This window comes from Chlorocebus sabaeus, chromosome 20 (genome assembly GCF_047675955.1).
Source record: "Chlorocebus sabaeus isolate Y175 chromosome 20, mChlSab1.0.hap1, whole genome shotgun sequence".
Lineage (NCBI taxonomy): Eukaryota > Metazoa > Chordata > Mammalia > Primates > Cercopithecidae > Chlorocebus > Chlorocebus sabaeus.
In genome coordinates this window covers 2,242,113-2,254,889 of record NC_132923.1, presented here as the reverse complement: position 1 = coordinate 2,254,889, position 12,777 = coordinate 2,242,113, and the positions used below count along the sequence as shown (strand labels likewise).

General features: G+C 49.8%; 2 protein-coding genes across 9 annotated transcripts; both read right to left on the bottom strand.

The window, feature by feature from the left end:
- Positions 1-3,656: 3,656 nt before the first annotated feature.
- On the bottom strand, positions 3,657-5,195 carry TSTD1 (thiosulfate sulfurtransferase like domain containing 1). 5 transcript variants are annotated; one of them, XM_073008215.1, is made up of 4 exons: positions 4,903-5,189; positions 4,574-4,696; positions 3,929-4,101; positions 3,657-3,852 (listed from the first exon to the last, which is right to left on the bottom strand). In XM_073008215.1, the coding sequence occupies exons 1-4, from the start codon at positions 4,976-4,978 to the stop codon at positions 3,826-3,828; spliced, it is 399 nt and encodes a 132-aa protein (XP_072864316.1). In that variant the 5' UTR covers positions 4,979-5,189; the 3' UTR covers positions 3,657-3,825. The 5 variants fall into 5 exon arrangements, with proteins under 5 accessions (XP_072864316.1, XP_007974646.1, XP_037853608.1 ...); XM_007976455.3 differs by having other exon boundaries at positions 3,939-4,101; positions 4,903-5,169; XM_037997680.2 differs by lacking the exon at positions 4,574-4,696 and having other exon boundaries at positions 3,929-4,181; positions 4,851-5,195.
- A 76-nt stretch (positions 5,196-5,271) lies between these two features.
- USF1 (upstream transcription factor 1) lies at positions 5,272-12,245 on the bottom strand. Of its 4 annotated transcripts, none has more exons than XM_007976451.3 (11): positions 12,116-12,245; positions 9,530-9,621; positions 9,095-9,144; positions 8,817-8,932; positions 8,377-8,478; positions 8,012-8,207; positions 7,685-7,772; positions 6,841-6,899; positions 6,604-6,698; positions 6,230-6,358; positions 5,272-6,038 (listed from the first exon to the last, which is right to left on the bottom strand). In XM_007976451.3, exons 1-11 carry the CDS (start codon positions 12,197-12,199, stop codon positions 5,949-5,951), a joined length of 1,101 nt encoding a protein of 366 aa, XP_007974642.1. In that variant the 5' UTR covers positions 12,200-12,245; the 3' UTR covers positions 5,272-5,948. The 4 variants fall into 4 exon arrangements, with proteins under 4 accessions (XP_007974642.1, XP_007974644.1, XP_007974643.1 ...); XM_007976453.3 differs by having other exon boundaries at positions 8,848-8,932; positions 12,116-12,242; XM_007976452.3 differs by lacking the exon at positions 12,116-12,245 and adding an exon at positions 11,173-11,465.
- Positions 12,246-12,777: the final 532 nt, after the last annotated feature.

The window sequence follows — 12,777 nt, the reverse complement described above, 5'->3', positions numbered from 1 at the left end:
CTAAAAAACCACTTTATGGTGATAAAAGATAAAGTGGTTACCTAGAAAGAGGGTAGGGTGGGATTGACTAGAAAAGGCCACCTAGAGATATTCTGGGGATTTCGGTGTTTGAGATCGTGTTTAGGGTGATGGTTACAAGTGAGTATACTCAAAATTCAGTGAATTGAATGCTTAAGAATTGTGCATTTCGGCTGGGCACGGTGGCTCACGCCTGTAATCCCAGCACTTTGGGAGGCCAAGGCGGGCAGATCACCTGAGGTCCAGAGTTCAAGACCAGCCTGACTAGCATGGAGAAAACCCATCTCTATTAAAGATACAAAATTAGCCAGGTGTGGTGGTGCATGCCCATAATCCCAGCTACTTGGGAGGCTGAGGCAGGAGAATCACTTGAACCCGGGAGGCAGAGGTTGTGGTGAGCCGAGATCGTGCGATTACACTCCAGCCTGGGCAACAAGAGTGAAACTCATAAATAAATAAATAAATAAATAAATGAATAAATAAATAAATAAAATAAAGACTATTCCAGTCGGGTGCGGTGGCTCACGACTATAATCCCAGCACTTTGAGAGGCTGAGGTGCGCAGATTACCTGAGGTTGGGAGTTCGAGACCAGCCTGACCAACACAGAGAAATCCCATCTCTACTAAAAGTACAAAATTAGCAGGGCGTGGTGGCACATGCCTGTAATCCCAACTACTTGGGAAGCTAAGGCAGGAGAATCACTTGAACCCGGGAGGTAGAGGCTGCAGTGAGCTGAGATCGCCCCATTGCACTCCAACCTGGGCAACAAGAGTGAAACTCTGTCTCAAAAAAAAAAAAAAGACGATTCCAACTGGCCCACTATCCTACAAGTGTACCTTAATGGCGAGTTTGTGGGGGGCTGTGACATTCTTATGCATATGCACTAGAATGGGTACCTGATGGAAGAACTGAAAAAGTTGGGGATCCATTCTGCCCTTTTAGATGAAAAGAAAGACCAAGACTCCAAGTGAGGGCGCCTGGGCCTCACTGAACAGAGAGAGGGCCTGTTCCTGTCAGAGACTCCCTGCCAGAAAAGCCTTACCGATTTTGGTTTTCATTACTGAGACAACAACTGCTTGCACTGATCATTTCAGTTCATGAGCAGTCTGGTGATTTTAGTTTGTCTGGTGTTTGGGTTAAGAATATTTTACTGTGAATTTAATTACAACCACTGCATTATAATTAATGCTATATTATGATATTATTGTAAACAAAATTCATTCTTATATTGTCATTTATTCTTTGTCCGATTCAGGAGTTAAACTAGGAGCTTTGAAATCATTATTATTCATGACCCCTCTGCAAATGTATCTGCAAAGTCTGCAAAGACAGTATCTCCCCCCAAATTTTGTGTAGCTTCTTTTGTCATGGAAAATGGACTAAAAAGAAACTGTGATAACTGGGGAGTTGTTTTTCTAAAATAAACTGCCAACCACAGGTAAAAAAAGGAAAAAAAAAAGGAAAAAAAAAGAATTGTGCATTTTATATTTATTTATTATTTTTTTTGAGACAGAGTCTCGCTCTGTCACCCAGGCTGGAGTACAGTGACGTGATCTCGGTTCACTGCAACTTCTGCCTCCTGGGTTCAAGTAATTCTCATGCCTATGCCTCAGCCACCAGAGTAGCTGGGACTACAGGTGAACACCACCATGCCCAGCACATTTTTGTATTTTTAGTAGAGACAGGGTTTCCCCATGTTGGCCAGGCTGGTCTTGAACTCCTGGCCTCAAGAGACCTGCCCACCTCAGCTTCCCAAAGTGCTAGGATTACAGGCATGAACCACCACGCTGGGCCAAGCAAGAATTGTGCATTTTATTATAAGTAAATTATGCCTCAATAATAATAATAAAATGCTATAACCAAATTATAATAAAGACCTGGAGAGGGGAAAACATAAGACTAAAAGAGTTAAGACAAAACAAAGAAGGAAATAAGGCCCCAGAAGAAACTTCCACACCTTTCTGAAAACCAAAACGTTTTTGGTATTTGGGGAAAGGGTAATTGACACTATTTGCCAGACTCTCGGTTAGACTCTTTCATATATTTCAACTTTATCTCCAAACTCAACAACGTCTGGCTAAACTCATACAAGTGGCAAGATGAGCCCAGGGAGAAAGTAGGATAGCTGTGTGACAGGGAAGCTGGAGAGCCCAGATGAATAGCAGATTTCATTGTGTATGGAGTGCCTACTATGAGATAAAAGATGTAGGAGGGGCCAGGTGCAGTGGCTCACTCCTGTAATCTCAGTACTTTGGGAGGCAGAGGCAGGCGGATCACCTAAGTTCAAGACCAGCCTGACCAACATGGTGAAACCTCGTCTCTACTAAAAATACAAAATTAGCTAGGTATGGTGGCGCATGCCTGTAATCCCAGGATGGATTACAAGAGCGAAACTCCATCTCAAAAATGAATGAATGAATGAGGGCTGGGTATAGTGGAGAAGGCAGACGGGAGGAAAAGGACGTGAGAGAAAGGCAAGGAATGTAGGAAATGCGTGAAAGAAGTTCTTCAGAGGCATGAAAACTCAGAAACCTGGATTCATTTCTGACTCAATCTTCTCTTCCACAAATTAAGGAATACATTTTCCAAAAATCAAACTTAAGAGGTAAAAACTTTGCCACAAAAATATTTAAAATGTATTGTGCATCAAACTATACACTATATTAGAGGGAAGTCATATACCTACTGTGTAGTGCTGAATTTTGTTTCAGTAAGCATGCATAATTTCATCTTTTTAACCAATTAAATTTTGGTTTTTTTGAGACCGAGTCTGTCTCTGTCACCCAGGCTGGAGTGCAGTGGCATGATCTCGGCTCACTGCAACCTCCACCTCCTGGGTTCAGGCAATTCTCCTGCCTCAGCCTCCCAAGTAGCTGAGACTACAGGTGTGCACTACCATACCCGGACACTTTTTTTATTTTTGGTAGAGATGGGGTTTCACCATGTTGGGCAGGCTGGTCTTGAACTCCTGACCTCAGGTGATCTGCCACCTCGGCCTCCTAAAGTGCTGGGATTACAGGCCTTAGCCACCGCACCTGGTCAACCAATTAAATTTGTTAAATCCAGTATAAGAGATCAGTGTTGATAAAAACCGAAACCTGGTTTTGGTGGCACAGGAAAGGCTCCTCACGCCTGTAATCTGTGCATGACACATCAGTAGGGATGAAGGGTACTATCCATTCCCTCACCCAAAGGCCTGGGATTGCCCTTTCACCTCCTCAATCCATGGACAAAGCAGCCATAGACAATAACCAAAGTTCACAGCAGCCAGCCAGTTGGGGCCATAGTTTGCTGACCTCTAAAGCAGTGGTACCTGCTTCTGGCTGCATATAAGAATCACCCCAGGGGCCCATAAAGCCACTAATGCTCCGGCTCCACCCTCCATATTCTGAATTAAAAAATAAAACAAACAAACAAAAAAAACTTGCTGATTCTGATGTGCATTCTGGGTTGAAAACAGCTATTCTAGAAGTACTGTACATTGTAGTCTCTCAGGAAACTGCTAGAATTTTGCATGTGGGGAGTGCTAGGGGAAGCAGATGAATGCTGAGAAATGATGATCCAGGACTGAACTGAGGTCTAGATAAAGATTAGAACTGTTTTCAGTCCACCTGACACATTAAGTGCTTCCAATACTTTGATTAAATGTTCTTTATTTGATGCTTTTGTGTGCACAACACTATAAGGAGTTGCCCAACTCACCAAGTCAGCCCCTTCACACCCTTAATTAAGGTGGCCATTAAGGGACCAGGGGGTGGCAATCAGTAAGCCGACTGCTGCCTAACCCTCTTTCTCCAACCACTCTCTATAGGCCCCAGCGTAGTTGCGAGCCCTGTGGAGATAAAGAAGGGTGAGAGACGGACAGGAATGATAGGTAGTCCCCATCACCTCCCAGCTAGCAGCCATACCTCCCCGTACCCAGTGTATCCAAGACTCCGGGCCAGTTGCATGGCCTGGAGGCCCCGCTTGCCCATCTGACAGAAGAAAACGAGATGCTCATCTTCCAGCTTTGGCTTCTCAGCAGAGTACAAAGCCTGGAAGGCAGCTGGCTCCATCTGCAGAGCACTCTCCAACTCGGACACTGGAGGAGTGGAGAGGGTAGAAGGGAAAGCCGGCAGTTTGGCACTCAGGTTCGGAAGCTGGGCCTGGAAAGGCTGGGTCCTGGGGGCCCCCAAACAACATATGATAGCCATCCCCTACCCCCACCCCAATTTCAAGAACCAGAAACCAACGACTTTTGAATGCGAGCCACTCCCCAAGCCGTGAGGAGGCGGGGCGGATGCTCCCTCAGGCGTCCAGACTTGAGGAGGTCAAGAGAAGCTGGTCTGCCCCTCTCCTCTCCACCTGCTGTCTTCTCAAACTGGATGGGCCAGTTCCGATGCCAGGATCCGCCTCCTATCAGTCCTTCCTAGGAAGCTGAGGGCTGGCTCCCGGGAATGCTGGACCCCCATAATCAGTGCCTTCCCCATTCCATCCTAAATGAGGTCCCACTGGCAAAGACCCTCCTGAACGGCTCTATTCCACCACCTGGGCGTCCCCTCTCCACCCTATACCCGGGATGTTGAGCGCCCCTGGGATGGTCCCAGCTGCCGCCTCCTCCCGAGAGCGCACGTCGAAGAGTCGGGCCCGGCCGGAGGCTAGGAGTGAACGGAGTTCAGGGAGCGAGACCGTGGGCGCTGAGGAAGGGGCGCGACAGCCTTCAGGAGAAGGGGCCTAGGAGTCATGGCCGCCACGGTATCCCCTCACCTGGCAGCGCCACTCCCCGGTAGGGTATGCACCAAGACCCCTCAACCACGTCCCTTCGCTCCCCCACCCCACTCCCTGCCACACCTCAACTCAGGGGGCCAAGAGGACCGCGGTCCCAGGCATCCCCCGCAGGTACCTCCAGCCATGGTGCGCGCAGCAACTGCGAGTCTCCGGAGTGCGGGCCCGGCCCGCCCTCTCGTAGCCTGCAGCATCTCCCGCTCGCTCCCGAAGCTGAGACCGGATCCGGAAGCGAGGGCACCGCCTCCCGCACCGCCCCCGCAGCACCTGTTCACGGCGCCTCTAGCACCAGTTCACTGCAGAAGCCCTTAACATTCTGTAGCGTGAGCCAAAAACGACAGACCGGTCTGGCTCAGGAACCAGGTCTCCGGGTAATAAGTGCAGGAGCAGCACCCCACCCTGAACTTAGCACAGCCCTTACTGGTCAAAGAGCAATGCCCCTCCCTTCCAGCCTGTGGCCCCACAAAAGGAAGAAAAACAGACAACTGTGGCTTTGAACAATTTTATCCTAAAAAAAAAAAAAAAAAAAAAAAAAAAAAGGAAAAGGAAAGAAAAAAAAAAAAAGACCCCCATAAGGGGGAAGGCCCCAAGTGGACCCCTGCCTGTTGTTCTCTCTGGCTTCAGAGACGTCTGCATAGGCCTCAGCTTCTCGCTGGCCAATCTCCTCTTCATGGGCACCAGCCACTGCTAAACACCCTTCCCCCACTTCTTGTGTAAGCTTGCTCCCCTGAGCCACAGGGTGCACCTCTAAACCTCAGCTCCAGGGAAAGGAAGAACCAATGGAAGTGCCAGAGTCCTGGGGCAAGCCAGAGCATCACCTGTCAGCAGACCTCTGCTGGGCACTCTAAGCAAGTACAGGACAAGCCCCCCAGTTTAGTGTGTCCAGTATCCAGCATGGAGGCAGCACATGCATTGTGCGAGAGGAGCACAAGGGCCCAGGGGTTGCATGGTGGGGGTGGGCAAGGCTGTCAGTGCACCTCCACATTGTGTGTTTCACACCACTGCAGGCTGCCATTATCACAGGGCCTCAGTTCAAGGACACACCTTCTGAACTTCCCCCTGTCCCATGCCAGAAGTGGGCAGTGAAGGAAAGGGGCACAGGATTAGGCTGTTGCTCCTGGGCTATCTGCAGTTCTTGGGGCCAAAGCCCCTGAATCCCCATAGTTAGTTGCTGTCATTCTTGATGACGACCTCTAATCCGTGGTGCCGCAACTGAGCTCGAAGCAGCAGATTCTTGTTTTTAAGATCTTCCACCTGACAAGGGAAGGAGGCAGTAAAGGGAATGGGTAGTAAAGTTGGCACTACCAAGCCCCTGAATGTATTCAGACATCCACTGGTAAGGGGAAAAGATGAAGCCCTCTCCATGGAGAACAAAGTAGAGGGTGTAAAACTGGGTCAGTGGCTAGCAGAGCTGAGAAGGGCTGCACTGGGGGTAGGAGTCTGACCTGTTGTCGAAGCACGTCATTGTCCAGCTGCAGTTGGTCAAGCCCCTGCAGTTCTTCAGACAAGCGGTGGTTACTCTGCCGAAGCTCCTGGATATAATCACAAGCTTTGGATAGAATCCCACCTTTACTCTGCAAGATAAGGTCAACAAAATCAGGACTAGGATTTCAGATACCCAGCTTGCTTTCCAAAAGTAGGTTCATACTTTGGACCTCATTTTCCTCTAAGGAAGGTGGTATAATATCTCCCAGAGATACAGGAACCTCAGGGAGAGATAAGACTACTGTCATGTGTGCCCCTCTTTCTACCATTTCTGGAAACAATACCAGGTGACAGAATTCAGGCATCCTGCCCACTACCAGGGTCTTTCCATGACCTGGCCAGACTTGGTGCTCTCCATGGAGCAGTCTGGGATTATCTTGGAGAGCTGCACGATCCAGTTGTTGATCTTGTCTCGGCGGCGGCGCTCCACTGTGGGGCAAAGTGGAGGACAAGGTGACTCAGTGAAAACTCCCCACAAGTCCCAGGGTAAAATTACCTAACCCTCCACCCCTCAGACATCACTGCTGAGATCACACCAGACAGCTCCTAGCTCCACCCGGATCATACCTACCTTCATTATGTTGAGCCCTGCGTTTCTCATCCCGAGTCGTCCGGGGAGCTTCTGACTTCCTGACAACAGAGCCCAGGGTGGCCAGAGTAAGAAGACAAAAGTACATGATTGGAGTTTGGGGTTAAGGAATTATACAAGATTTAGCAGGTACTAGGACCACTTATGGGTAGCTGGGTGTGTTGTCTCACACCTGTAATCCCAGCATTTTGGGAGGCCGAGGCAGGCGGATTGAGGTCAGGAGTTCGAGACCAGCCTGGCCAACATGATGAAACCCTGTCTCTACTAAAGATACAAAAATTAGGCCGGGCGCGGTGGCTCAAGCCTGTAATCCCAGCACTTTGGGAGGCCGAGACGGGTGGATCACGAGGTCAGGAGATCGAGACCATCCTGGCTAACACGGTGAAACCTCGTCTCTACTAAAAAATACACACACAAAAAAAACTAGCCGGGTGAGTTGGCGGGCGCCTGTAATCCCAGCTACGTGGGAGGCTGAGGCAGGAGAATGGCGTAAACCCGGGAGGTGAAGCTTGCAGTGAGCTGAGATCCGGCCACTGCACTCCAGCCCGGGCAACAGAGCGAGACTCCGTCTCAAAAAAAAAAAACCAAACAAACAAACAAAAAAAGATACAAAAATTAGCCAGGGGTGGTGGTACACATCTGTAGTTCCAGCTACTTGGGAGGCTGAGGCATGAGAAACGCTTGAACCCCGGAGGCAGATGTTGTGTGAGCTGAGATCACGCCACTGCACTCCAGCCTGGGTGACAGAGCAAGACTCTGTCTCAGAAAAAAAAAACAAAAACAAAAAAACACTTATGAAATTTGAGAAGAAACAAGTGTCACTCACGGGGAATAAGGGTGAGTCCTAGGGGCAATTGAGCGCTGGCTTCCTCCCTGCAGTACTTCTTGTGGTGACATCATCACAAAGAATTGACCTGCAAAGATGCAGGGTAGGTTCTGTCAGGACATGGGTAGGAACCTCACCAAGCCCTGAGGTGAAGACCCTGGGCCCCTCCTCTAAAAAGAACATGTTAACAGAAGAGCAGCCCCGGACTCACTGCCTGCCCAGATCTTAATGATCACTAAGAGTCATGAGTGAAGGCTCACTGCCTACCAGTCAAGTCCCACAGCCTATTCTAGCCCTTTCAGCCAGCATCCTCATGCAATATCTCACCAGTGCCAGGAGGGGTCGCCTGCCCCAGCAGTGCCTCTGAGCCCTGGGTAGTAACAACAGCAGCTGTACTCCCCGATGTGGTACCCCCTGCCCCATCTCCCACTGCCGTGCTGGGGAAGTAAGTATAGTGCGTCTCAGCAGCTGTCCCCTCCGTGTCAACTGCATCATCACTGGTGAAAGCACCCTGGATCACCGCCTGAGAGAGAGAGAGAGAGAGAGAAACATCCAGGAAAGGAGAGCCTAGTGCTTTGGGACAAGGCAGCCCTAGATGCCTCACTGTTCCTAGCTTCACCCCCATCCTACTAATACCCTTCTTCATCTTACTTCTCAGAACTCTAGTCACCTCCCCAGCCCATACCCTGTACCTGGGTCATGGATTGAGTGGCAGGGTAGCCACTGATGGCACCAGTTCCCTCAGTTTGGCCATCCAGCTGCCCCTCAGACACCTGGATCACCCTGTACATCACCTAGAAGTGTAGAGGAAGGCAGAGGGAGGGAAAGAGAGAATAAAAGATTAAGTGTTGGGAATCCTAAGGCCCCTCATAAAGCTTCCCTTGGATAGGGCTCCAAAACAAAGTCCTTCAGAGACATGGATTGAGCCATTCTCCCTTCTCTCCCCACACAGAGGTTTCAGCATACACCTAACCTCACACCAGTCTCTAGTCCAGTATCAGCACCCCCCTCCCCTGAAACAGTCCACTCTTTGAACTCATCCTCCAAGCCAGATCTCCCCAAGACATGTTCAATTACCTCCCTCCATCCCAATCCCAAATAACACCTGCAGCCGCCTGGCCCCCTCCCTTACCTGGCCCCCATTCTCAGTTCGGAAGACGTACTTGACGTTGGGGTCAGGGAAGGTGGCAGCTGACTGGATGCTGGCAATAGCCACACTGGTTGGGTCTTCCCCAGTAGCCACTGCACCTGAATTAAAAGGACAAAAGAAAAGTCTGTGAGTTAACTGCCTTTCTATCCCCGTTCCAAGTGCATGTCACTGAAGGAGGAGGATGCACAGGAGATGGTCTGGTGGGGGAGGAAGGGAGGCCATGATGGGTTCTTAGTCTTGGTTCTGTCTCTAGCACTCACCTTCCTGAATCTGCACTGTCCCCTCTTCCGTTTCAGCTGTTTTCTGCTGCCTATTTGTGGTGAAAGGACAAAAGGAAGAGTATGGGAAGAAGTCAATGAGAAGCTCACCGGCCCAGTAACATATGGCTGCAAACTCATTGGCATTCCCAACAGAAGCTGAGTTAGGTTAGAATAACAACTAGTGTTTGCTGTTTACTATGTACATAAGTACTAAGCTAAGTACATCACATGTACTCTTATTTAATATTAAAAACAACACCATGAGATAGATAGCACTACTTCCGTTTTATAGATGAAGAAACCAAATCACACAGTAAGTGATAGAGTAGAACCTGAATCCAGGTCTGCCTGACTCCAGAGGCAGTGCTCTTGGCCATTTTGCATTCTTCCAGGCCACCCATCTTTCATCCCAGACCCTACCCCTTCTTCACTCACCCCTTCATCTCTCTGTGAGGGGGCACATCCGAGGAACTGGTCCTTTTTTGGAAGTCTTTGTATCTCCTATTCACAGGCCTGAGTGCTAAGTCCTGGTAGAAATCATGAAGTTTGCAGTGAGTCTAGGAAACAGAACAGTATCTCCGGTTCTAGAACTTAGGTTCCATGAACACACAGCCAGGAAAATAACCCAGTCATCTGCAGGGGACAATCAGCCTCCACCATACTGATGTTGAGGACTGGCCTACAGTGATTGAAAAAGCAACTCTACAAATAGTGTTCCTCGTCCCTCCATTATCACTCCAACTCCTGGTAGAGAGGGGATAATTATACTGGAAGACAGAAACAACGCTTTTTTTCGAGACAGAGTCTCACTCTGTCACCCAGGCTGGAGTGCAGTGGCGTGATCTCAGCTCACTGCAACCTCTGTCTCCCGGGTTCAAGTGATTCTCCTGCCTCAGCCTCCCAAGTAGCTGGGATTACAGGTGCACACCACCACGCCTGGCTAATATTTGTATTTTTAGTAGAGACGGGGTTTCTACTAAACCATGTTGGCCCGGCTGGTCTCGAACTCCTGACCTCGTGATCTATCCACCTCGGCCTCCCAAAGTGCTGGGATTACAGGTGTGAGCCACCGCACCTGGCTGAAACAACACATTTCTTTTTTTTTTTTTTTTTTTGAGACAGTCTTGCTCTGTTGCCCAGGCTGGAGTGCAGTGGCACAATCTCAGCTTACAACCTCCGTCTCCTGGGTTCAAGCGATTCTCCTGCCTCAGCCTCCTGAATAGCTGGGATTATACACGCCCACCACCATGCCCGGCTAATTTTTGTATTTTTCATTAGAGATGGGGTTTCACCATGTTGGCCAGGTTGGTCTGGAACTCCTGACCTCAGGTGATCCGCCTGCCTCAGCCTCCCAAAGTGCTGGGATTACAGGCATGAGCCACCGCACCCAGCCAACAACACATTTCTAAATGGATCACTATTAAAGCTATTATGACCTGCCATGATGGCAGCCTCCTGGGAATCAGGAAGGGCCATGTATTGGCCCCACCATCAAAAAATACCGTGTCATGGACACTGATACTTCTTCCAGTTTCTCAGCCACATATTGTCCACCAAGACATTTCTGTTCTCAAACCTAGGAAGAGGAAATCTCAAGCCCACTACCACTGGAAGAATGTCCCTGAGTACAAAGACTAGACTTGGCCTTTGGGCCCCATTCTACTGACAGGACTCTTGTTTTGGGGTATTCCGATTTATATAATCTGTTAGAAACCCTAAAGCCCAAGTGGATCCTCTTCAAGCACCCTCTATTTTATTCATCAAGCCTTCCTGTAGAACAACACAGTTGCTAAAATGTTGCTATGACAACTCCAAATCAACTGAGCCTCAGCAAGAAGGGGTAAAAAAAAAAAAAAAAAAAAAAAAAAACCGGGTTCTGAAGAAGAGACAAAGGGGGAAGAATCCACCTACAAGCTCTGCCTTAGGACCCTGACACCCAGCCAGAGGGCAGGAAAAACAAAGAGCTGGGCAGACATGCCTCCAGAAAGAAACAGCTACACAGTACAAAGCAATAAGATAATCCCAACACAAAAGGGGCAAGATTTTTAGAAATTCTCTACCCATAAGGTCCTCCAAACCTTTCCTATCCAAGGAAAATTTTCAGTGGATAAGCCTTGGAAAGACCGCGTCCGAGGAAAATGTTGAAAAAGGAACTGAAAGTGAAACCGTCCAGAGGAAGTAACGCTGCAAGGAGATCCCAGTCGATAAGGGGAAGTAACACTAGTGTTTTGGGACCACCTACATTTCCATCTTCAAACCTGAAGAGGAAATGCCCTGCGAAGCTTGCCGCGCTGACTGCAGGGGAAGGCAATGAAATAGAGGGCCCGGCACAGGAGTCATCTCTATTGGCCACAGCTGTCAGCCGGGGCAGTCTCTGAGGACACCTAGCAACGGGGTCAGGGTACTTATTCAAATCTTAGTTGGACATCCGGAAGCATTTCCTAGGCATTAGGATCTGTGACACGGAAACTGGAATGGGACGTTGTGGTGTGCACGCTCAGGCCAGAAGGGCCCAGTAAGAGCCCTTGCTAAGTCTGGACACAAAGGGAAAAAAATCTACTCCCGAAAGAAGTCAGGCGCCTAGACCTTGCCTGAGAATGAGGCGTCTCCCTGCAGGCTCTCCAACCAGAAGGCGCTTAAGGAGCTGAGCGCCCGCCAGGCGCGAGCCCGGGAGCCTGCGCCGTGACCGGCAGCCCCGCAGTCTAGCCCCGCGCCCCAGCTGCTCCGCGGAGGAGGCAGTAAAGGACATCGGGGACTAGGGAGCTCAGGCGCCCGGTGCCGGCGGCTGCGGCCCGCAGCTGGACAGCGCAGGAGGGCTGGGACGCTCGCGCTCGGGGGCAGGGAGTTTGGCCCACAAAGCAGGGTAGAAGATAAAGAACCAGCACAACCCTCCCCCCCTGCCCAAAACAAAGGCTTCCTCCCCAGCAGTGTTCTCTAACCAGAAAAAAGGAAACAAAATCAAAGCTGCCCTGCCTTGCCAGTCCACCCAGTTTCCAGACTTCTGCCCGGTCCTACACTCACCGGCCAAGGCCGTCTCAGCCGCCGATTTTCTCCAACTGTGTTCTCCCTCTCCCGACCTAGGTAGCTCCATAGACAGCTGCTCATGCGCACTTGCAGCCCGCGGCCATGTTGGTGAGGGGCGGAAGTGTCGCTCTCGCCCCGCCCACAAACTCAAACTCAGAGCCGCCCCACTTCCGCTCACTCCATCTTGATGAGAGCTGATGTTTGTGGGTTTTCTGTGCAGTCGGAAAGAAGCCGTGTCGTGGAGTATGTAGCTGAAGTCCTGGCCACTTTCGACAAGAACGGGAAAGAGACGACTAACTTGTAGTGACATCTTAGTGCTGGCAGGGCATTTTTTCATTCCAGGAAAAAAGAGAAAAAATCCAGCTGAGATGAAGGGAGGGACGTCTGACCGAGGCGCCATCTTTAACAAGGGCTATTTGGGAGGCCATCTTGGCTCAGGGCGTCTTTTTGAAAGATTACGTACCTGCTAGAGATTACGACCTATCAGGGCATGCATAGAACTGGGTATGTTCCTTGTTATTCGCGTCGGCAGTCACCAACCCAAAGACCCCAAAGCTTCTAGTTTTCTAAAGGCTCACACTTTCTGTGACAGGAATCTTGATTCCTGTTCTTCTCAATCAAGACCTACCCTGAATGGATTTGGAGTAGTGTGGTATAAT

Bases quoted from the DNA above. Each gene is read 5' to 3' on its own strand.
- TSTD1 (XM_037997679.2), bottom strand. From the start codon at position 4,978: ATGCTGCAGGCTACGAGAGGGCGGGCCGGGCCCGCACTCCGGAGACTC. The intron at 4,182-4,850 runs GTGTGGCAGGGA...GGGGGCCCCCAG, and splicing joins TCTTGGCCCCCTGAGTTGAG to GACCCAGCCTTTCCAGGCCC. The intron at 3,853-3,938 runs GTACGGGGAGGT...TTATCTCCACAG, and splicing joins CGGAGTCTTGGATACACTGG to GGCTCGCAACTACGCTGGGG.
- USF1 (XM_007976450.3), bottom strand. From the start codon at position 12,199: ATGAGCAGCTGTCTATGGAGCTACCTAGGTCGGGAGAGGGAGAACACA. The intron at 7,773-8,011 runs GTGAGATATTGC...GCATCTTTGCAG, and splicing joins GGCGACCCCTCCTGGCACTG to GTCAATTCTTTGTGATGATG. The intron at 6,359-6,603 runs GTCATGGAAAGA...CTTATCTTGCAG, and splicing joins AGAGCACCAAGTCTGGCCAG to AGTAAAGGTGGGATTCTATC.